General features: G+C 47.3%; 1 protein-coding gene and 2 long non-coding RNA genes across 5 annotated transcripts in view; 1 reads left to right on the top strand and 2 right to left on the bottom strand.

The window, feature by feature from the left end:
• ZNF592 (zinc finger protein 592) overlaps nt 1–23,385 on the bottom strand; it is a 42,074-nt gene extending 18,689 nt beyond the window's left edge. For 2 of the 3 annotated variants that reach the window (XR_012837504.1, XM_075764950.1), the window contains exons 1-4: nt 23,133–23,261; nt 21,985–22,096; nt 16,622–18,945; nt 419–597 (exon numbers count right to left, since the gene is read on the bottom strand). Coding sequence is in view for 2 of the 3 variants with exons in the window: in XM_075764950.1 (XP_075621065.1) it covers nt 419–597; nt 16,622–18,937 (2,495 nt within the window). In the remaining variant the exon portion in view is untranslated. Of the gene's footprint in view, nt 1–418; nt 598–16,621; nt 18,946–21,984; nt 22,097–23,132; nt 23,262–23,350 lie in introns of those variants that run through there. The other variant, XM_075764951.1, reaches the window with a different exon arrangement.
• On the top strand, nt 2,286–6,344 carry LOC142603563 (uncharacterized). The gene is made up of 2 exons (XR_012837505.1): nt 2,286–2,472; nt 5,715–6,344. It is a non-coding gene; the product is annotated as an uncharacterized LOC142603563 (long non-coding RNA).
• On the bottom strand, nt 3,443–16,611 carry LOC142603564 (uncharacterized). The gene is made up of 2 exons (XR_012837506.1): nt 13,140–16,611; nt 3,443–12,789 (listed from the first exon to the last, which is right to left on the bottom strand). It is a non-coding gene; the product is annotated as an uncharacterized LOC142603564 (long non-coding RNA).
• Nucleotides 23,386–24,231: the final 846 nt, after the last annotated feature.

The raw sequence follows: 24,231 nt of genomic DNA, 5'->3' as shown, positions 1-24,231 counted from the left end.
GAGAGTTGTAGGGGCGTACAAGAAAATAATCTATGCCCTTCTCGTGAAGGCATACATCCCTCAGTCCATTATAACTGACAAATATAAGTTCAAACCTTAAAGAGATTTAGAGGATTAAGATCTGCAATCTTTTTGCTGTAAATATCAATCCTGAGACGCCCATCTGCAACTTGAATTCAGCACAAGATCTTTCAGCTTAAAGCTGCCTCAACATCATTTCTGCTCTCAGAAACCTCGTCTTAAATCCATTTAGTAATTCCCCATTTCAAATGTGTTTTGTCATGCAGAAAACCACGCCAGGCCCCTGCTACATCCTCTTTCGTTTCTGTTGTAAGGAAGACACATTTCCAAAGATCTGAATCCCAGTCTCCCATTCCCTCTTGCCATCTCGGCATGGACCCTCTGGAGCTGCACAAACCTGAATCCGACTTTGCGGGAGTAATGCAGGCAGTTCTCCTTGACGTGAGTTTGGAAATAGGCAGAGCGGCAGACGGCTCCGCACTCTGGGCAGCAGTACGGAGACTTGTGAGCGTGGATCCTCTGGTGAGCACAGTAACTGCACTGGTTGGGCAGCATCATCTGGCACACTTGACACGTCTGGTGAAAGAAAGGTTACATTAGCTTTCTCTATTTGCTTTTTTCCCTCCCCTAATTCACCCTAGATGACTTTCAGGTTTAGAGGAAGCTCCAGCATATTCCTCTAGTATTAGCATTAACTCTACAAAGCTCTTCGGCTAGCCACCTCCTCATTTTTTTCCACAACAACCCCAACAAATTCCACAATTAGCCATTCCCAGTGGCAGCATCCATTCTTAAACCACGTCCTCTGTGGTTGTTTCCCTTTTTTCCCCTAAAAAAGGAAAACAACATCTTTCACCTCCTAGCTTTGAACACGTTCTGCTTGGTCACTGCTTTCATTTCTGCATTAAGGCACTTGAGAAGGAAAACACTTTTCTCAACAAGCCCCCACCCTGCACCAAAATCACCCCAAAAAAGCAGGAAAACCCCATTGCACCCTAACTGGAAACCCTTACTGCTGAACACAGAGCAGTCCTGACGTGCAGCAGCCTTCCCCACCAAAACCACAGTTGTGTCTCTTGCAAAATTTCTTTGGACCAGATGAAATCTGAACTTCCAAAGACCACAAACTACGTGTGCTATGACACCCTTATAGAAACTTCTTGATAACTAGAAATTACGCAGAGACTCCCTGTTTCTGCACCCTTTATGATTTTTTTTCCCTACCATTAGAAGGGCCACACTTACTATCAATACTACTTTGCAGAAGAAGTATCGTTTACTTGACATGTAAATGTTTCATGTGGACGTATCGTCCCAGTTTCAACAGTGGAATGGGAAAATGGGAAATAGAAACACACCCAGGACCTCCCTGCAAGAAGCTAAGCGGGACCGTAAATTCTCCAAAGCTCTCTCAAATCTCAAAATAAGAGCTACAAGAAGAAATTAATGTTCAGGGCAGTTTTACTGTCTTTTATGGCATTTTTTTCTAACCGGGTTTTGATCTGCAACAGGAACTTTAACTTTTTGGCATTGTTAAAACAGGACTCCTCTCGCTTTGACCTCTAGTATTTCAAGCAGAGTCAGCACAACCACAAGCAGAAAGCACCTTTGCCCTTGTAGCTTAGCGAGAAGCATTTTCTCCCTGGATCCTGCCTTGTCAAAACCAACTTAGTTTCAATTTTAAGGCAGCAAAGAGACAGTTTGGGGCTCACTTCTTCCTCCCCAGCATGCCATACCCACCTCCCTCAAAGGCTCCCTTGGCACCCTGGCAACCAGCACATGTTAAAAACCTGAATTTTCACTGATGTGTGTGCTTGTGCTGGATCTAAAATACGCCAAATCAGCTGATATTTAATGAAGTCCACACCTGGGCACTGCTGTGTGGGGATATGCAGGCTACGGCAGAGGAGCCGTGAGCTCCCATCACCTCCCTCGTACATGAAAAGCTCAGCAGGGACCACGATATGCTAATGCAGGGCAGAAAAGTTTGGGGGACAGATAGCAAGAGGCATCAAAACTAGCAGTTATCTTCTTCAGGCTCTGCAAGAGCAGGACCCCTGCCAGAGAGTTGCGTACACACGATAAGGGAATAAAAAGCAAGACTCGGTGAGGATAAGGCTAAATGAATTTATTGCGTCTGCAGACGCTGGGGAAGAAGCTGGAAGGATTCCCACGCTGACACCATGCTCTGCGGGGGGGGGGGGGGGGGGGGGCATAAAAAAAAAACAGCCCAAGCCTCTGAGTGCAGATCGTCTTGTGGAAGAGACAAGAAGTTACGGAGTAAACAGACAAAACCAAGAGCGATGAGTCACAAGGACAAATTAGTAAGAATAAGGAAAACTGTCATCCTTAACCAGCATTACTTCTGTACTTGGGAAAAGTCAACGCAGCTTCTCCCTTCCTGCTTCACGAACCTATCCGAGCTCTCCAGAGGAGTCAACAACCATGTGGGTAAGGAAGATCTGACTTGCAGATGGGTCAGGCTACCTGGAATTCCAAAATAGTTTTGCAACACCCTTCACTAAAGGATTTTAAGAAAACTAAGCTGCCATAGCATAAGAGAGGAAGGCTTTTGCATGGGTAAATAAGTAGAAGAAAGGAATAAATTGGTTCTTTGATGGAGGAAGGTCCCTGGGAAGTCCTGCTGGGATTTGGGCTCCTCAAATTAGACTCAAAGTATCTGAAAGGGAAATGAGCAGTGAAATGGCAACGACTGCTATCGTAACTCGGTAATTCAGCGTGTTACACATAATACCTGGCTGTGAAGGACTGCAAAAAGACCATACAGGACTGAGTGACCAGATAATAAAATGGCAGGTTATATTTTTCCGTTAAATCAATCAGGGAAAATACTAGAGCTGAAAAAGCTTCACTGGAAGGAGAAAATTATAACCAGCATCTTTCTGCTCACACCCATCCTTTCCTTAACACCCGCTGAAGATGCGAGGCCAAAAACCCTGCCCAGGGGTATTTCAGGAGGGTCCGCTCATCCTTTTAAGCCAGGAGCTGCTGCGTTTATCAGGAGCAAATGGGCAGCCTCGAGTGGGCTCCCCCACCGAAGGCTTCATCTTGGAGACGGAGCGGCTTTTTCTTTTGCAACTCTTCTGCTTTGTATGAGAAATTGTAACTTGGTTCCAGATGTCACATTTTTATCTCTTTCCTAGTTTTCCATGACTTTTCAAAGAAGTCTGGCAGCAATTTGAGACATTCATTAGTCAGTTATTTCTAAAGCATGTTACCAGGATATGATTTTGAGTTGTGTAATGTCTGTGTTTTTCATATACTCCCATAACCTACACTTTAATCAAGAGTTATTTATTACAAGTTTTCTTTAATTCCGGTTTGCCTGCCACATTTCATTTGGGCTTTTCTTCCAGAAGTCACATTCGCGCACACACACAAATGCTCAGAAGCTCAGACATTTCAGAATACTTGATTTTATTCCCATTTTTACTTATTAGCTTCTTCGGGAAGGAAAAAAAAAATAAAAAATACTCTCTGAAGTAAGAGTGAAGGTTGAAAAAACGTACTGCTCCAAAGAAGTTCATCTGTTAAACCAAAGCCTGTGGCCACAGAGGTGTTTGTAAATCAGGGAATTTATAGTTAACGCAGTTTTGCCTTAGAAAGTGCCTGCACAGAGGCAGCACCGTTAACCTTTCTGTTTCACTGAAACAAAGGACTACACAACTTGGCGTCAAATTTGATCCATTCACAAGCGTGTTTTCTTCTAAGCGCCGGCGGTGCAAAGCACCCCGGATCAGAGCAAGCTCCCGTCTTCTCACTGCAAAATTCCTGCGGCCAATTTTCTCACTCAGATAAAGCCTGTGAGCAGCAAGGGCACGATCCCCTGAAAGATGAACTTGGGGCACAACCCCCTTTGCTTTCACTTACTCCCAATATGCAAGCAGAAAGGGAACCGGCTGCAGCACAAGCAAAGAAACTTTACATCAGTTTTAGAGTCTCTTTGCTGTTACAGTTAAGTGATGTTGATGAAGTTCACATCTATTTAAGAGACGTCCCCAGACTACAAGAGTTCTCCTTGATACAATCATGTAGCTTCAGCTGAAAACACAGGGCTACACTGACACTAAGGCATGGGATCAAGGCTACAAAAGAGGAAAAGATTCATAACCCTAATGATCTCTAAATTAAAAAAAAAATTAAATTACTGAGGACTCAGAGTGAAACAGTTAGAGAGGAACAGAAATTATATTTTTGGAATGCAAATGTTTTAAAAGAGCGTTTGTCCTTTACATATTCAAACCAAAAATCCCCCACCAGTGATGCCCCAAAGCCCTAGTTCTTCCCAAATCCAGCCTTTTGCAAGCTTTTATTTTTCTACTTTAGGCAGAGCTGCAGGGGCAGCTGATACTTCTGGCAGCTGAGGGATCACAGGCAGTTAGAGATTAGCAGGATGCTTCTGCTATAAAAAAAAAATTAGCAGCGTATTACTACTTAAAGTTAACCTTTAACTTCACATTAGCTTTCACTTACTGCCTCACTGGGATAAATGCCAACAACCTGCATCCGTCAGCATAGATGCTCCAGTGTGTAGCGGCGTGATGTGCTGGCTCTGGCAGCACAGCTGGTCTCAACACCTCCATCTCTGCAACTCCGCGCTCCCCTTCCCCACCTCCCACCGGTACGACTGTTTGCTACAGTCAAGATCCAGATGCTTGGCGGATTATATTTTTGACTTGGTTGATTTCAACCATGCAGGTTACAATGCTGCTACACAAAATTTTACCAATGTGTGAAGTGGTGAGCAGAGAATTTCTTTTGCTGTCGTCGTGATGACTAAACTATAGGCATCCCCAGGCTCTCTTTAAATGAATAGGCATCGTTGCATTAGAATGTTCAATTTATAGAAGAAAAAAACCCCTATAACAGAAACTCAAGATTATTAATTTGAAGAAGAAGAATCTAGAACCCAACTGATACTCTAAAACCAGCGCATTCAGGTTTCAGTGACAGAATACATGTCAAGTCCAGTCCTAACAGACATTTTATCCTAATTAACTCCTATATGCTCTCACATTGTCATACCCAAGCACAGCAAAGATATTTTTATTTCCTTGATTACAGTTGCCTATTTTAAGATGTCAGCCTAAAGAGCCAGTGCCACTGAGAGAGTCCACTTGGCCTTCAGTCTAAAGGACATGACCACAAGACATCCTTCGATCCAAAACTTCTCCCATCCATCCATCCATCCATCCACCCATCCATCCTCTCTTCTGCCACCTCCAGCTTACTCCCTCTCTCCACCTCACGTCTAGTCATCGTTGCATCCCACCTCCTCGTCTCGACCTTGTTCACTCTCATTTGTATTCCTGCACCTTGCTCACTGCCCAATACTCCCAAACCTAGCATCCTCCTCACATCTAAATCATCCCAAAACACCAAGGTGCTTACGCCTCAATAAAATAAGACATTTGACTAAAATCTTATTCCCTGTAAGTTAAGGCTGTTCAATAACCACAAAACACATTTTTGTGTATGTGGAAAAATCCCTGGTTAAAGCATCAGTATAGACCTAGAAACTTGACAGTTTTAGGAATTGAAGTGGAATTGCAATGGAAAAGAACCAGTAGCATCACCAATCTTAGACAATGTTGCATCAAATAAGCTTAATTCTGAATTTTCTTAGTCTGTAGCTCTTTTTATGATCTCAGATGTAATTTCAAGAATTTCAGTTGCAGATGAGGCAGGCTGTCCCTCTGCAACCCACAGAGGTCCACGGTAGAGCAGATATCCAACTGCAGCCCGTGGAGGACCCTATGCTGGAGTAGGTGGATCTGCCTTGAAGGAAGCTGCAGCCCATGGAGAACCCACGCTGGAGCAAGCTCCTGGCAGGACCTGTGGCCCCATGCAGAGAGGAGCCCACGCCAGAGCAGGTTTGCTGGCAGAACTTGTGACCCTGTGGGGGACCAATGCTGGAGCAGTTTGGTCCTGAAGGTCTGCACCCCGTGGAAGAGACCCATGCTGGAGTAGTTTGTGAAGAACTGCAGCTGGTGGGAAGGACTCACGGTGGAGAAAGTGGTGGAGGACTGTCTCCCGTGGGAGGGACCCCACACTGGAGCAAGGGAAGAGTGTGAGGAGTCCTCCCCTGAGAAGGAAGGAGCGGCAGAGACAACATGTGATGAACTGACCACAACCCCCATTCCCTGTTCCCCTGTGCTGCCCGGGGGGAGGAGGGAGAGAAGCCAGGAGAGAAGCTGAGCCTGGGAAGAAGGGAGGGGTGGGGGAAGGTGATTTTAGTTTTGTTTTTATTTCTCACTATCCTGCTCTGCTACAATTAATTCACAATATATTAATTTCCCCAAGTCGAGTCTGTTTTGCCCTTGATGGTAATTAGTAAGTGATCTCCCTGTCCTTATCTCAACCCACAAGCTTTTTGGCATATTTTCTCCTCTGGGCCTATTGACAAGGGGGAGGGACAGAGCGGCTGGGTGGGCACGAAGGTCAACACACCCATCAAACCGCTCTGCCTCTCACACCGTGACTTGAAATCTGAACTCCCAGTTGCTAAAATGATCACTTACTGGATTACACTGAGTTTTCACATCCCCGCTTTCAAATCATCTGTGTAACCACTAAGGCTACACAGCACATGTCTCCTTTCTTATGATGACAATGTTAAAGCCCTCTGCTCTTCCCTCCACCCTGCAGGGCTGATTTCTGCCCATCCGTCAGCAGCGATGCCCATCTCGTAGCCTCTCAACTCTGCTTTTTCCTTCTCATCTTCCACTTTTTTGTGCTTTGCATCCCATCAAAGACAGTACCACAGCTGTTCAAATACCATTTTTGCTATGATTGTCACCGATCACTTTGCTTTTTCACTGATTCCCTTCCTACCTGACCAACCATTTATTTGCTAATCCCAACTCAAAGATTTCAGCTCTCGCTCCAGAAGGAAGATACAAACTCTTCCACTCCCCCTTTCCAACAGCCTCTCTCAGGCCCCATTACTACCAGTGGCTTCTTGCTTCCTGGGATTTCATGACTGTTTTTTGCCATACTAATGAATGCTTGCCACCCAAGGGGCAGTCACAGAATGGCTGAAGTTGTAAGGGACCTCTGGAGGTCATCTGGTCCAACCTCTCTGCTCAAGCATGGCCACCTAAAGCCAGATGCCTAGGAACATGTCCAGATGGCTTCTGAATACCTCCAAGGATGGAGACTCCAGAACCTCTCTAGGCAACCTATGCCAGCACTTGGTCACCACCACGGTCAAAAAGTGTTTCCTTATGTTCAGAGGGAACCTCCTGTGTTTCAGTTTGTGCACATGGCCTCTGGTTCTGGCTCTGGGCAGCACTGAAAAGAGCCTGGCTCCATCCTCTTTGCACCCACTCTTCAGCTATTTATATGCATTGATGAGATCCCTCCCAAAGCCTTCTCCAGGACAAACAGTCCCAGCTCTCTCAGCCCCTCTTCATATACAATGTGGTCCAGCCCCTTCATCATCTTAGTGGCCCTTTGCTGGACCCTCACCAGTACTTTCATGTCTCTCTCGTAGTGGGAAGCCCAGCAGTGGACACAGTTCTCCAGCTGTGGCTTCACCAGTGCTGAGTAGAGGGGAAAGATCACCTCCCCTGATCTGCTGGCAACACTCCTCCTAACGCAGCCAGGACCATTTGCCTTCTTTGCAGCAAGGTCGCGTTGCTGGCTCATGGTCAACTTGTGTCCACCAGGACCCTCAGGGCCTTTTCTGCAACCCTGCTTCCCAGTAGGGTGGTCCCCAGCATATATTGCTGCATGGGGTTGCCCCTCCTCAGGGGCAGGACTTTGCACTTCCCCTTGTTGAACTTCATAACGCTCCTGCTGGCCCATGTCTCCAGCCTGCTGAGGTCCCTCTGGATATCAGCAGGACCCTGTTTTATCAGCCACTCCTCCCAGTTTTGTGTCATCTGCAAACCTGCTGAGGGCACACTCTGCCCCATCATCCACATCATTAATGAAATGCTGAACAGGATTGCACTTAGTACTGACACCTGGCGTACACCACTAGTTACTGGCCTCCAACTAGGCTTTGCACTGCTGACCACCACCCTCTGGGCCTGACCATTCAGCCAGTTTTCAATCCACCTCACTGTCTGCTCATCCAGCCCACACTTCATCAGCTTCTCTATGGGGATCCTATGGAAGCCAGCATCAAAAGCCTTACCGAAGTCAAGGTAGACAATATCCATTGCTCCCTCCTCTCATCTACAGAGGCAATCCTTTCAGCATAGAGGGTTATCGGCTTGGTCAAGCATGACCTTCCCTTGGTGATCCGTCCTGATCACCTTCATGTCCTTCGAGTGTCTGGAAATGGTTCCCAGGATTAGTGATCCATCACCTCCCCAGGAACTGAGGCGAGGCTGACCAGGCTGTACTTCCCTGGATCCCTCTTCTTGCCCCTTTTCAAAGACAGGGGTGACATTTGCTTTCCTCCAGTCCTCAGGCACCTCTCCCAGTCACCATAATTGTTCAAAGATTATTGAGAGTGGCTTCACAATGACATCTGCCAGCTCCCTCAGCACACATGCGTGCGTCCCATCAGTGTCCATGGACTGGCGTACGTCCAGTTTAAGTATTCCCTGACCAATCTCCAGGTCTTTAGATTCCTGAAGGCCAGTCTTGCTAGTAAAGACTGAGGTGAAGGAGGCATTCAGTACCTCAAGCCTCCTCCATGTCCTGTGTCGCCAGGTCCCCCACCCTGTTCAGCAATATGCCTACATTTTCCCTAGTCTTCCTTCTGCTACTTACAAAAGCCCTTCTTGTTGCCTTTGACATCCCCCACCAGATTCAATTCCAGGTAGGCTTTGGCCTTCCTACATCATCCCTGCACACCAAGATACAGCCTCCACTTTCCTCTCAGGTTACTTTTCCCTGCTTCCACTTTCTGTACACTTCCCTTTCTAAGTCCGAGCTTTGCCAAGAGCTCTGTGTTCATCCATGCATTGTGGCATTTTTGCATGACTTGCTGTTTGTTGGGATGGACCGCTCGTGGGTATGGACGAGGCGGCCCTTTGATATCAACCTCCTTTCTTGGACTTCTCTTCCCTCCAGAGTCTTACCCCATGGGACTATTGGAAGCAGTACCTAAAGAGGCCAAAGTCTGCTCTCCTGAACTTTAGTGTTGTCATCTTGATTTTGTCCTCAGGACCCTGAACTCTACCATCTTGTGGGCATTGCATTTGACCTTCACATCCCTAGCAACCCTTCCTTGTTGGTGAGTATGAGGTCCAGCAGAGCACCTCTCCTCGTTGGCTCCCCTATCACTTGGGTTAGGAAGTTATCATCAACGTTGTCCAGGAACCTCCTTCACTGTTTATTCCCTGCTGGGTTTTCCCACTAGCACATATCAGGCTGGCTGAAGTCCCTCACGAGAACCAGGGTCTGTGAAGGTGAGGCTGTTTCTAGCCATCTGTAGGTGGCCTCATTCACTTGTTCTTCCTGGTCAGGTGGCTTATAGTGAACACCCACTACCATGTCACCCATACTGGTCAGCTCTTTAATCCCAGCCCATAAGCTCTCAGTTGGCTCCTCACCCATGACCAGGCAGAGCTCCAAGTACTCCAGCTGCTGCCTCATATAAAGGACAACTCCACCTCCTTGTCCTCCCGGTTTGTCCTTCCTACAGAGCCTGTGTCCCTCCATCACAACACTCCAGTCATGTGAGCCATCCCACCACATCTCTGTGATGCCAACAAGATCAGAGCCCTGCAACTGCACGCAGAGCTTCAGTTCCTTGTGTTTAATACCCATGCTGCGTGCATTAGCATTAGACACTTCAGAGAGACATCTCCTCCTCACACCCCTTCCCCACACCGGCAGGACTGAGCAGACCACCACCTAGGCCCCCATGCCCATTGCCTCCAGAGCTCTGCAGTCACTTTTGGTACTCTCCTGGTTGCCCTTGGCAGAATCATTGGAAGAAGGGGGGAGCAGGAACCTTTCTCTTGATGCCAGAAGACACTAGCTTCCAGCCTCAGCTTCCATCCTACCTGGGACACTCTGCCTCTGTCTCCAGCTGTCTCCTCCTCCTTGCTCTCAGCCATGTCTTGGACCCCAAGTTGCACCCATGCTTGTTCTCCTCTTCCCCCAAGCTGGTCTTAGTCCACCAGGTGCTAAAGGATCACCAGGGCCAGGCAAAGAAGCATGGGTAGGGAAGGAGACGACAGTGAGATTCTTGCCTTGTGTGGCAGGGGATCACACACTGATTTAAGCAGACCATGGAACCGCACCCTAGCTTTTCTTCCTCCCTAGCCTCTCCTCCTCCTCCTCATCCTGATACTCTGTTTTGGCCTTGGGGTGCAGGCTCTTGTTCCTATCCTGCCACTCATCTTTTCGTCTGTGCTCCCAGCAATCCTGCCTGGAGCTCCATTCCCTCAACATGCTTTCATCACAATGTGCTCCATCCCTTCGCTTCTACAAAATCCAGAGGGAAAATTTCCATATAAAACAAAATCCGTCCTCACTTGTACCTAAGGACTGCATTAATCACGCTTGCTTTGGGAGAGGGAGAAAGCAGTGCTTTATGGGGCCAAGGGAATTTTTGTTGATTTTCCAATCCTCTTGTTTTCTAAATTAAAACATGAACATGTGGAGCAGGGGGGGTGGGAAAGGAAGAGAAAAATAGCGAAGATATGGCTGCTGTCTTTCTTGCTTGCTATTTTGCTGCTGGGAAATTACTAGTGCAGCATGTGGTCCTACTAGCTGCTGGCAACTTTTAACCAATAAATTATAAAGCATTGATTTAAGAGGGGGAAGGAAGAAGAAAAATAAAAGGCAGCAATGAAATTGATTTTAAATAACTCCAGTGTAGGTGGTGCGTAAACAGGGTACGTCACGACTCATTGAAAAATTCTTATTGGACAAATAAAGGGTGACAGAAGAAGAAAAAGAGGGAGGAGAAAAAAAAGCACAAAGGTGCAAGACAAGTCAGAGGTCCTTAGTTTACATTTTGTACTTTATTCAAGTTCCTAGCTACCTCGTTGGATTTTGGGTGGTCAAGTCAAAAAAGACTGAAAAAAAAAAAAGCAGTATGAAACATCTCTGGTTACCAGTAGATGGACAATTATGCCCAAGAGGGTCAGGAAGTACTTTGAATTCTTGCACATGTTATTGTGCACTGGTCTGTCCTTGCCAAAAAAACAAATAAGCTCCACCTCAAAAACACTTTGTGTCTTTTGTTCATTACTTCTGCTGCAAACCTCTTCCAGAATTTATTCCTCTGATGATTACAGACCGTCTTTTAATTTTCCATGTAAATATATTTCAGTCTGTTCATGCATCATTGTTGCCCCTAAATTTAAGAAGCTCTTTTCTATAAACATCACACCGGATACAGAGCGTCCTCTGTATCCACTCTCACTCTTTAAGGAAAAGCACATCTGAAAGGAAGGCACCAGGAGCTGCACAGGTTTGGTTCATCTCCTGCAATTTGAGCCCAGCCCTGAAAAGGCTACAGAAAACTGATGCTGAGGAACTACCCAGGGCGATCCCAGCAAGTACAGTGCTTTTTTGCAGATTTAGTTTCTGGCGGGGGGAAAAGTGCCACAGCTCTCACTTTAATACTGTGTCTACTACAGTGCTGCAGGAGACCCACCCTAATTTGCCAGGTCTTTGACAAGTTAAACTCATAAAGGTTTTTTAATTTGCTTTCAAGAGATCATCTTTCCATTTCTCTGCTCATTCTTCCCTCACTTATTCCAGTTTATCCCTGGTAAACAAAACAATACGCTCTTCTCCAGGTAGGGTATTTCCAGCAGCAACAAGGAGCATTAACGCAACCCAGACTGGTACTACAGGTTAACACAAATCCCCCACACAACTGTGTCATCTTGGTCATTCAGGCTCTTCTTGTGTCCAAACACACGCATCCTGCTTTTCAGCTCCTTCACCCCACTCCTACTCAGTCTTCAAGATCATCAAGGTCCTCCTGTAAAATATTCCCAGTTTTCCGTGATTTCTTACTCTGTTGGTTCAGCAAATTTTATCTACGCGTCCATCCTCCGAGGTCCTTAATTAACTGCAGAGGTATCCTAAAGCCACCCCTCGGGAGGCCTACAAACAACCCGTCCCCAGCTGCAGTTACCTCCCTTTTGCCTGATTCTGCTCCAACCTCATAATTCAACTTCTTCAGTACAGCTGTTCCCCACATGGCACACATTGAACATCAAGGAGATTAGGATCTACTCATTTGTCTACTCCAAGAATAAATTACAGAAGATATATATCAGATTAATTTGGCATAAACTACTATTTAATTACCCTTTTTTTCCCCAAAAAAATCTTGCTGTAAAACATAACACTGCTGCAGTCAGACCAAACAGACCTGAAGTTACACAAAACATCTGCTACCACCTTTTGAACATCTGGACAAGCATACGCCTACATGCAGCACAGCTTCTAGTTTGAACAAAATCCAACCTACCAGATACTCAAACGCATATACTGCTTTCTTCTTGCAGTTCTGCACTTGAAAAATGGTAAACAGATCCCATCAAGTGACTCGATTCACAAGCTTGCAAAAACTGCAAAGTTGGCCTCGCTAGTCTCCAAAAAAAAGTAACTGTGATCCATGAAGACGATCCACTCAAAAGATACATCTGGTAAATCCAGTTCCTAATTTCTGAAGTGGATTTATTTCTGAAGAGATCCCGCTGCAGTATCTGGCCGAGATGAACTGCCTTCATCTTATGCATATTCTGTATAACAACAAGCCAGGTGGGATTTCCCTGCTACACTTTGAACAACTGCAATCATGTAGCCACCGCAAGTCTAAAAATGTAATATTAAGGTCAAGCTCTCAATCACTTTTCTAGAGGTCTTTCCACTCCGCCTTCTCGACCACAGCATCATCCCCCTCACTTCCTCTCGCTTGCTCCAAATCTCCTCCTTTCCCTGCTGTGCAGACCACATCCACACATTTCTTCCCTCCTCCAAAACAACTGTGACCCAGCCACGTTATTCTCATTTTGGCCACGCCTAGGAAACTCATTTATCCGTTATCTATTAATATGGACTTTACCCAAGGCCATTCAGAAAGATAAAACCAAGTACTTCCCAAGCCACCAACTGGAACGAACAAACAGAAACACACACACCCCCCCCCCCCCCCCGCAAATTACCTTATTTTCGTTTTAAACAGATACAGGAAATGTAAAGATGTCAAAGTAATTCACAAAGTCACGGTAAGAAATTCTAATTAAAGTGAGAAGTCTTAAGCATCAACACAGGATAAGTTTTCTCGTGGAGCAGAGCCAGCTTAGGCCGTTCCCCTTCTCCAATCCAATCATTCCTGCCTCCTACCGCAGCTTGCTCGTCCTTCAGCTATACCACTGCAACTCCTGGACAACTGAAAAGATCACACTGAAAATTAAGTCCTCTTCCTGCTATTTCTTTTCTTCATCAATTCTGTTGGATCAACCCTTCCTTCTTAGCAAGGTGACATACGTGTTCCATATCAGATCTAAAGTGGGTTTTGAGTTAAAAGCGCTGTATCTGAGCACTTCAAAGTCTGCTCGGTTTCTCAAGTTATGGTCACATTAGATGCGTGTGTCATGGTTAATAACCCAGATTTGGTGTCATTTAACAGAAGAGCTTCTAAGAACATTGATCAAAAATTCACCTAGCTTATTTTCCATGGGTCACGTATCTCCATCTTCTCGTACAAATCCAGGTGCTGCAGATAAGTCACTTTTACCCTTCTTCTTCAGCCAAAGGTGCTCTTTCCCTTTAACATCCATCTATCCTTCCCAAGAATGCCTACTTTTGGGACAATCTGGTACCAGGCATCCGAACAGTCCCAGATGATAAGCTTTAGGCCATAATACAGTGAGGATCTGCCCTGATATTTCTTGAAACTCTTTTAAAGGCCTAAGTAAAGACATAGCTTTACATAGAAAATATCAAGATACTCCATAGTTTCTCAAGAAGGCGTGGTGAAGAGTTTGTCTGAATTCTGGGACTGAGTAAGAAATTAAAAAATAAAAAAATTCAAAAATTCTAGACTGCCATTTTTTGGTAGCTTTAAGAAATCTCTCCTCCCCACCCCATACAGTTGCTTCTAAATCATCATTTCAATACAGTGAGAAAAAGGTCAGGTATGGAGGAAGAAATACACACTGGTTTTTGCTCAAATTCACAAAATTATGATAAATACTAATTAATTAGTCTCTTGAGATTTGGTGATGCAGTTCACATCTGAGCTTGCCCATGACTGTTAATACCACCCTGGCAGATTATCCTGCAACAGCAGCGTGCTCTGGATCAAGCTCCGGAATTTTTTTAAAGTATATAAATCAATGCCTTCTGCCATGTGGAGGTAGCAGATCCGCTATTTGGGGCGCTAAAAGATTTGTTATGTTGAATACAGGTGTTATATCAATGTCTTCCTCAGCAACGCAACTTCTGCCACTGCCTCAAAAAACAAGTGACCTGGTGCAACTCTAGAGATGGAAATCAGAGTGAGAGCAAGAAGAGAAGAGGACAGGAATATTTTCCAACTGTTTCTACCACCTAAGAAAGTGTTTGTAAAATCAGTCACTCAATCATCTCTAGCTCCTACCAACATTCCTGTTTTTTCTGACCGAAATAAAAATAGCAACCCAAGAAATTAGCTTCATTAATGCAGAGTCAGGCATATCCACAGGATCTTCTCAGAATGGGTTTGGCTGGTTCATGTCTTCCTATTTTGGGAGCTTATGATGCATATTCCAACAGCCTTACCTACATCCTTCTCAGACCATGTTTAATACCAGACTCGTTTACATTCATTAAGAATTATTATGTTCATAATAAGAATTAATATTTCCTTTAGAAATGTAATAGTTTTGCTGGAGCAGATGTTCCAGGAACAGCATGGAGCACCACCGGGCAGCCTGGAGGACAGCAGATACAGTGGAAAAGGACTCCCGCAGCAACGCACGCATCCCGTTGAGTATAAGCATGGGAAGATCAAACAGACAGGAGACAGTTTTACAAGCTCTAATGTTGCCTCTTTTTCCGGTTTTTCAATGCTTCTATTCAGAAAAATACTACAAAAATAATCTCACATCTAACAGACCTAACTTGAAGCGAGAGGCTTAAACTCTTTTCTTGGTTAAGTTACAGAACAAATTATTTGATTACAAGCTAAAAATACTTACTATCAGACATTCCTTCTCTCTTTAAGGAGCACTTGAATTGATAATCCCACGACAAAAACAGGAAATACATTTTTAATGTGGCTGATTAACATTTTAGCTCACTTTGGAGTACTCACTGTATCCCTTCACCTGAACATTTTAATTCCAGACTGCTGACATTTCCTACAAATGCATTATAGTTGAAAAATAAGTTACGGTGTTGACAGAGCACAGTGCTCACTGGTCTGCCTTGGGCAAGAAATCTGATTACATGGCTGTGCCGATCCCTTCTGGCCTCACCATTTTTCATGACATAAAAACCCATTCAGCCATAATCCTTTTTTTTTTTTTTTTACTGCTGATGAATTTAGGAGAAAGATAACAAAGCATCTAAACGGAACCACAGCGACCTCAATACTCCTGCAAGCCATTTAACAAGCAAAGGGAGGCTCTGGAACATGCAGGTACTACAACAGCCGTGGCAGAGACTGGCGGTCATCTCCCCAAATGTTTCATGTTGGCATGGAGTCCTTGTTTGCAGAGCTTGTGGAAGAGACCGCACTGGGAGCCTGCCAGCTCTGCTAGCAGCCAGACCAACTTTCATCTGGTCTGGCTTTCACCTCATCTAACTTCAGGTTGGTTTATACTTAAACAGGATTGACCGTATCTTGCAAAATAAAAGACATAAACAAAGCATATGGTCTTGGTACACAGCGAAGAGCATCTGCTCCTCTTCATCAGTAGAGACACAAGCTGGAGCTTCCAAGGGGATTCGGGCCCCCCCATATGAACCTACACGGGAGGTCCATGAAGGCGGTGGAAACCCAAGCAGGGCAGCACTGGACCAAGGCAGGAAGCCACTAACAGGGCTCCTGAGCCCTCCAATAGAAGTGTGGCACTGGCTCATCCCTCTCCCAGACAAAGGGCAAAAATAGAGGGCACAAAGAGCCAAAAGCAGCCTTCCACCCCACGTACCACGCTGCTCACCTCTCAGCCAGTCCTGTCCTGATATACCCTTTACCACACTAACAGTAAAAAGAGCACCCAATGCTCAAAGCGTTACAGGGAAGATTTTGGCACAAGTTCTAGGAAAGGTAAAATTAAATTGTGTCAGATCTCCTCTAGCCACGCTTAGAGCGCAAAAACCTGTTTCAAGTAACGCTCCACTGGTCCTCCCCTGCAGTGCTCCTGCACGCCTCATCCAAGTGACCTTTGATCTCCAACACCTTCCTTTGATGCTCAAGGATCTCCACAGTCTCCTCACTACCCTTTTTGTTGGTAAAGGGTAAAAAAAGGGCAAGCAAGCAACACTAAACATCTCTTCATGCGCACACACCCAGGCTCATGCATATCCCAAATCTTCCCCACAAGCACTTTTTTAGGCAAAGCAACTCATTTGCCACTACAATGCCTATTTTTGACCCTAGAGGACGATCTCTTAAACTCAGAGAGATTTAACTAATAACATTAAAATGATGACTTACCAGTCTCTCATTATCTTCTGAGGTTCTCTGGTAATGAGCTGCTAAAGCAACGTAATCCTGCGCCTGCTTGTTACACTCTAAACACTTAAGTCCATGACGGATTAGTCTCAATGGGTCCGTATAGAGAGGCAAGGCTGGCTGAGTGTTAGCAGAAATTCCTACCCCACCTCCTGAAGCAGCACTGGGCTTACGTGAAGGAGAGGGCGAGTGCAAAGTCTGAGGAGCCAGAGAGGCTGAAGAGCTTGTAGGAGAAGGTGAAAACATTTGGTCTAAGGAAATTGGTTTCATTAGCAGCTGAGAACACTGCATGATAAATCCTTTGCTCTTATGATCTCTTGCATGTTTAAGCAAGCTACACTTATTAAAAAAAAGTAGCATAGTTGAACACTGAGTGCACATGACTTCAATATGAACGCTTCGTCTACTATAGTGTTGAGTCAGGCTCTTCTCTAAGGCAAACGAGTCCCCACATTCCAGGCAACAATACCCAGAGGCAGGTAAATTAATACTGGTGTCAGGTGGAGGACTAAGGTTTGGAGTATATATCGGCACTGGATTGGCACTGTGTAGTACTTTATTAAACGCCTCCACGATGACGGGAGCAGCTTTCTTGACTTGGTGCACCAGCGGCACAGACATCTGTGTCACCTGATGCTGGTTTCGCCTCTGTGTGGATGACTTTGCCGTAACAGAAGCAGCAACGCTGTGCGGGACTAAGTTGAGATTTGCCAAGTGCACGGCTTTGGGAAGAAGGCTGGAGGTGGTTGCGTTGGATGGCTGCATCACGATACCCTGCTGCTGCCTCTTAACACCCACTTTTATGGCACCGCTGCCGCAGTTTGGCAGCGGAGATAAGGACACGGAACACGTGCTGTTTGCAGCAATATCTGTTTTTATACCGTCTGTGTAAGGACTCGTGACGTTTGACAGCTGGATAGCCACAGCAGCCCCATTTTTGGTTGAGTTCTTGTTAGTCTCGCTTTCCATAACCGTGCTAGTGTCAGGGGACGGGAAAGATTTGATAAACTCTTCGGCAGATGACGTTTCCGCAGGCGACTCTTCTGAAGATTTGCCCAACTCATCATTTTCTGGCAAAATTCTAGTTACAGTTCTTTTAATTTCACCAGAGGATGTCTTGATAGTCTTTATTCTAACTTTGGGAATAGCTGGCGGAGAGCCGGCTGCCATGGAAGGAGAGCCTTTCCCACTGCTGTCGCTGCACACACTTCGAGGACTCTCGGGCTGCTTGCTGGCCTTCCTTACCACCTCTAAGGGGCTTCGGGGACTCTTTGGTGACTTGGGCATTTTTGGACTTCCTTTTGTCCCATCTTTAAAAGGACCAGGTTCCTTGGTAAGATTTGGCTGATCGCCTTTTGGAATACATGCAACCTTTTTGGCCTGAAGAGCTACTAATGCCGCCACGCAGGATGACAACTTTGAATGAGTTGGCTTTAACCTCTGGCGAGGAGGTACTGACGAAGACACGTTCAGCTCAGGCACAGACCCCTTGCTTTCTCCTAAATTATTGTGAGGGATGTCTCCAAACACCAAGCCTTCTCCAAGAAAGCTATTGGTATCTACCAAGTCCTTGCTCGACTCCGCAAACCTCTCCGCTGCTTTGTCTTGTTCTCTCCTGCTCATTTCCAGCCTATTCTCTGGCTGGCAGTGGATTTCCATCTTTTGTTCCTTTTTACAGTACTGATCAAACATGCTTAATTCGGGCTCTGGTACCTTCCTAAGATGATCTAGTACTGAAGCTCCTGTCGGTATATACATTGAAGGCGGTGGAAAATACGGAGTTTGGGCATGTTTGGGTTTGTCACCAATACTGTTCTCTTTGAATGTGTCCTCTGGTTCAGGGCTGGAAATCGGGCTAAACTGACTAAATGTTGGCAAAGGCTCCGACTTGGACTGGTCCAGTTTATCAGAGTAACTTCTCGAGCTGTCGCCATTAATGAAAGTTGACTCAAACTTGCCATAACTGTGCACTAAAGCGTGAGCCTCTGATGGCAGATCAGACCCACGAAACCCATTGTGTAGCAGACCAGTCCCGAGATGATTCCCCTCTTTTTCTGCTTCAAAGGACTCCTGACGACTTGTGTTCTTCACTATCACACTCACAACGGGAGCGTCAGAGGGAGGCAAAGAGTGAGATAAGGACACATTCTCGTCTATGCAGATTCCCGATGACTTCAGGTGATTCTCATTCTCCTCCCCAGCTGATGGGATGGTCTCCTTGGCATCAAGGCTAGTCGGATCAGGGATGTCAAAAGCAGCCAAGAGGTCATCAAAGTCTGGGGTTTTCATGTCCCCCATGATGAAGGCTACAATTAAAAGCAAAAAAAAAGTACTTTGTCAGGTACATTTCTCCCAAGGACAAACTTTGTAAGGCTCATTTGCATAAACATCTCACGTGACAAAAAACACAACTGCCCAAAACTCAAATGCAGCAGGGTACAAAAGCTAGAAACATCCGCGGCAGACACTTCAGCTGCCATTTTAACTATTCCGAGACTGACTTATACACAAAGATATCAGCCCAGCTTTTTCAACACAAAAGTGCCATTTCGCAGGGCATCGCAGGGAAGGAACCTCTCCTGCCCAGCTGCGCCTGAAGGGTCGGCGAAAGCTCAGGTGCCATCCTGCTCGAGCTGGCAGGGGCAGATGACAAGTGACAGGAGCTGTTCACTCCTGCAACACAACCCATGCTCTCTGGGTTGTGGGCAGAGTTGCCCCTGGTGCTTCAAGCAACGTGGCAGGAGACAGCCTGGTTCAGAGCTGGTTCAAACACAACCTTTTAAATGACACCAAGCTCATGCTGGGGACATCTTTTCAACCTGTTAGATGCACTGCTACTCCAAAACAGCTGTTGGCGCGAGCCTCAACAGAAAATATTCAGCAGTACACCAGTACGGGGTTTCTTTTTTGTTTGGTTGGGGGTTTTTTTGTTTTTAGAGCAAATCGGCAACAATCACTGCCAATTTCTCAACAAATTGTCACATCCGAAGAGTTCAGTCCTCCTTCAAGGAAAAAAGGCAGGACTAAACAGGTAGACCAAGAGAAATAGGCCTGAGAAGTGAGATGACTCCTTACCCAGAGCAATTTAAATAATAGAAGTCTTCAGTAAATATTTCAATACAGCAACTCAGAGCATGGTAAACCAAGCAGGGTTTATTTGAAACAGGGGCAATCCTTAATTAGGTAACAATGCGAGGCAAAACTGCCCAAAGACAGAATAAAGGATCATATCCAAATCATGACAACAAGTAGTGCTCCCAGCCAGCTCTCTCTTTATAAGTCCTCCAGGAGGGAAGCGGGGATTTAGACACTCACCACAGAGACCCACGACAGCAATAATCAAGCTCTGATGAGATGCATAATGAAAACTGACAGCACAGAATTACTTGAACATTAGCATTCACTACTGTCAGGGATACTGGTTTTCCCCTGTTTAATCAAAATATTTTCAAGTTGGCACAAAATACAGACTTCTCAAATACTTAATAAGTCATTCTTTTAATACGTGTTCCATTTAAACCCCAAATTTATGTGAACTGATGCACCACTGTATGCCAGTGAGGAAAGAAAACCCAAAGAGCATCAACTGAACTAGCGGAGCACCAGTTCCTACTTGGCACAGGGCACCCACAGCAAGGACTTATCCTGTCACGCTTACTTCACCTGGGCTGCATCAGTGCTGCCAAAGCCAATGGCAAGCGAGGGAGACGGAGTGGGTGGCAGGAGCCTAGGAGAAAGGGGGAAAGAGCTGGGAGCAGAGGTGCAGGCAGAGAGGAGGACCCTGGGACAAGGTGGAGGGAAAGAAGCTGATACCTTCCCAAAAGGCCACTGATTTAAGGCTGCTTTCGTTGTTTACAATCGGGTTTAAAAGTCTGTCAAGCGTCACATTAAAACCAAACAAAGCGCAACTCTTCCTGCCAGACTGCTGGTACAGGGAACAATTTACAGAGACGGGCCAGGAGAAATCACTTCAGCACGGAACAAGAGGACACAGTGATCTTTGCGCTTTAGTTCAGCCGTGCCTACAGACAAGCCCCAGAGATGTTGCTTTGGTTAATCTACTGCAAAACACTCTGCGGAGGTCTGCTTGGTTTAAGAGTGGCTCACTGTGGCTTAGCTTAACCTTGTTCTTGTTCTTAAATTAAACCACAAATATGGATGTCCACAGAGGGCTGTGCCATAATGTACAATTGCATCCCTCAGCAAGGTAGGGCAGCTGTGCGTTAAGTCCCTGGAAGCCCAGAAGATTATCCATACGCTTCACATCACCAGCAACTTGATAAGGACTTTTGAAACATCGCAGATTACCGCGGCTGGCAAAGAGCGCGGACCTGAAACTTCCCCTTCCTTTGGGTCGGAAAGCTTGTGCCAGCTGGGAGAGAGCTCCCAAGATTTCTGGCACACAAATCCTTCCACAAGGAAGACACTTCATCCATAACCTGGAATGCTCAAGTTCTATATAGAGAAAAAACGAGCTTGCCAATTGCTCTTGATTTTTTCCGTTCTCACTGTCAAACACCTATCCACATCTTCAGACACGGCAGTGTTTTAAAATACAAGACAAAATAAATCCGAGGTATCTGCAGCATTACAAAATATGCTTTTCTTGGAAGAAACCCTGCGTTTTCAGAAGCTTTCGCGTACACCTTTGGTCCTACAGAAAACTAGTTTATGCTCTTTGCTACTATGAGAGCACAAGTCTCTACTCAAGAATTTCTCTGCAAAATTGCACCTTAAACTTGTCATACGTGAAGCTACAATTTCTCAGAATAAAGCATAATGGGACCCAGATTCTAGAGAAAACCAAGTAAGTATCTTGCCAGCAGAAGTGATTTTTAAGTGACATGAGTTCAAAGCTTTGACTAAATCCCATTTATTTCTGTTCTCAGGTAACAAACAGAAAAAATATATTGAAGGAAATTACGTCAAAGCCTCACGCAAACTGGCTTGTGAGAAAAGCTGAAAATAAAGACCTCCATCCTTACTCCATCCTTCTCAAGCAAAGAACTTGCCTTAGAACCCAAGCTCGGAATCCAGTTTTCTCTCTCTGCTGGCCTATGAAAACACAGAGGTCGAGATTGGCAAAGCAATAGAAGAGGTGAATAAAACGAGCAAAGAAGGACTTGCGGAGCAGAACGCATGTGGTTCCATGCGCAAAAGCAACCTCACACGTTTCTCCAGGAGGCAGGGAACCTAGAAGCCTCCAAGCTGTGCAAGAAAACCCCTGCGAACTGCCTCAATGCAGTATATCAAAGCCCAGGGCCTTCTGCTGTGGCTAAGCTTCAAAACCCTGCAGTTGGCAGGGGTACCACAGGCCCAGCGTCCCGCATGGGCACCATACAAACCTTTCGCTTGCGGTGCTATTCCTGGGGACTTTCGGAGATCTGCAGTAGCTCCTCTGCAGCTTTCAAACCAGCGCGTAACATACTGTTCAAGGAGGAGGTTCAAGATTGCCACCTGATAGGAAAGCACGAAAACGCAATTACACCGAGGTTAAATAACAAAGAAAAATAATAATTAATAGTAAATATTGCTAAATCTGCAAAACAACAGGGGGGTACAAGGGAAAACATCTGCCAGGGGCTGGTCCAGAGGAGACAAGCGTCTGCGGGAGGGGATGCGGGGGGGGGGGGGGAAGCGGGCAGGCTTGCCTGCCAGGGGAACGCTTCGGGAAGGCAGGGATGGCAGGAGCCGGGCCGGGGAAGCGGGGGAGCGCTCGCCAACTGGCAGCGGCCGAGGGAAGCGGCCGCCCAGGGGCTGTCAGGGCTGTGGGGAGGGTACGGGAACGGGGAAACCGCAGCTGGCCGAGGATCAAACCGGAGACTCCCAGCGCCAGGCGGGACCCAGCGTTTTAACACGCGTTAAAGTTTCAGGAGCCCGGTACGGCAACACGGCGCGTCCCCCGGGGTAACGGTACGAGCAGGGCCAGGGGGATTCGCGGCTCGCCCGGCCCGGGGCAGCTCCGCCACCCCCCGCCCTCCCTCCTTTCCCGGTCCACGCCGTCCCCACGCACGACCCACCCGAGACAAAGGCCCGGGGGCCTCCCCGGCCCGCCGCCCCGCCGCTGCCCGGGCCCTGCCGCCCGCCCTCGCGCTGACAGCCCGGCCCGGCCCCGCCGCCCCCCCGGCCACACGTGGGCGAACCCCGCTGAAGTTAGTTTGTCCCAGCGCGACTGGGCCGGGCCGGACCGGGCCGGGCCACCGTGGGGGCCGACAGCCGGAACCGTGCCCGGGGGTCGATTGTGGGAGGGAAGGGGGGGGGGGGGCGGGCGGTGAGGAGGGATGCAGCGGGCGCCCCGCGGGCCGGAAGAGCCGGTGCGGCGGGCGGGCGAACAGGGCTCCGTCTGCCGGCGGCGGGGCCGCCCGCCCTGCCCGCGGGGCGGCAGCACCCGCCCGGCCGGCCGTCGGGAGGGCGCCGGGGAGGACGAACGGTAGGGGCGGGCCCCGACGCAGCCGAACCCGGCCGAAGGAACAGGCGGGCGGGCAACACTCACCCACGCGAACGGCTCCTCTGAGGGCCCCGCCGTTTAACCGAGAACCCCGCGCAGGCCTCACCCCGCACCGGGCACCAACGGCCGCAACATGGCGGCGGCGGCGGCGGGCGGGGCCGGAGGCGGGGCGGGGCCGGGCCGGGGCACGGCGGACCGCCTCCCCTCCCCCCTTCTCCTCATACCCCCCCTCCCCGTTCTCCGCGCTGGGCCCGTGGTGGTACCGGGAGTTTTTGCCTCGGTTGCGGCCTTCCCTGGGCGTCGCGGCCCGCGTCGCCCGGGGGTGGGAGAGCGGTCGGTCCGGCCCGGTTCCCACCTTCCCCTCAGGGCTGGGGCCGGTCGCCCTGACAGGAGGCGCCTCAAGGGCCTGTCCCGCGGGCTCAAAGTGCTTCGCTTCTCCATTTTTAACGTTTTCTCAACCAAAATCTGTTTTCTAGAGAGGCAGCCGCAGCTCGTCCCTTCTCCTTGTCTTTTAAGTCCTTCCTCATCGTGTCCAACATCGGCACTGAGGTGATTTTGCTTGTGATTGGGCTAATTGAGCTAGAATTAATCACTTTCTTTTCGCAAGCGGGCGAATGGCGTTAGATTTTTGCCCTCCACAGCTGGTTAGCATTTGTTGACTGTCAGTGCTAATTGATCAGCATCTTCCTTAGCTGATAAAACTCCCAGGTATGCAGTATTAAGTCCTACAGTTTAAAAAAAAAAAAAAAAAAAAATTGTAAAAGCTTGTTTTTAACATCTTCCGGAGTTAGTGATGGATTTACTGGAGACCTGCGTCCTATGCTGGGCTCGTCACTATGAGACTGGAGAGTCCAACGAAGGGCCACCAAAGTGGTGAAGGGGCTGGAGCATCTGACGTATGAGGAAAGGCTGGGAGAGATGGGACTGTTCATCCTGGGGAAGAGAAGGCTCCAGGGGAATCTCATCAGTGTCTATAGATACCGGCAGGATGGGTGCAATGAAGGCGGAGCCGGGCTTTTCTCAGAGGTGCCCAGAGCCAGGACTGAAACACAAACTGAAACACAGGAAGTTCCCTCTGAACATTGGGAGACGCTTTTTCACTGTGACCAGGGAGGCTGCGGAGTCTCCATCCTCGGAGGTGTTC

The sequence above is a fragment of the Balearica regulorum genome, chromosome 12, assembly GCF_011004875.1.
Source record: "Balearica regulorum gibbericeps isolate bBalReg1 chromosome 12, bBalReg1.pri, whole genome shotgun sequence".
Lineage (NCBI taxonomy): Eukaryota > Metazoa > Chordata > Aves > Gruiformes > Gruidae > Balearica > Balearica regulorum.
The sequence above is the reverse complement of the archived record's forward strand: the minus strand, read 5'-3'. Positions and strand labels throughout refer to the sequence as shown.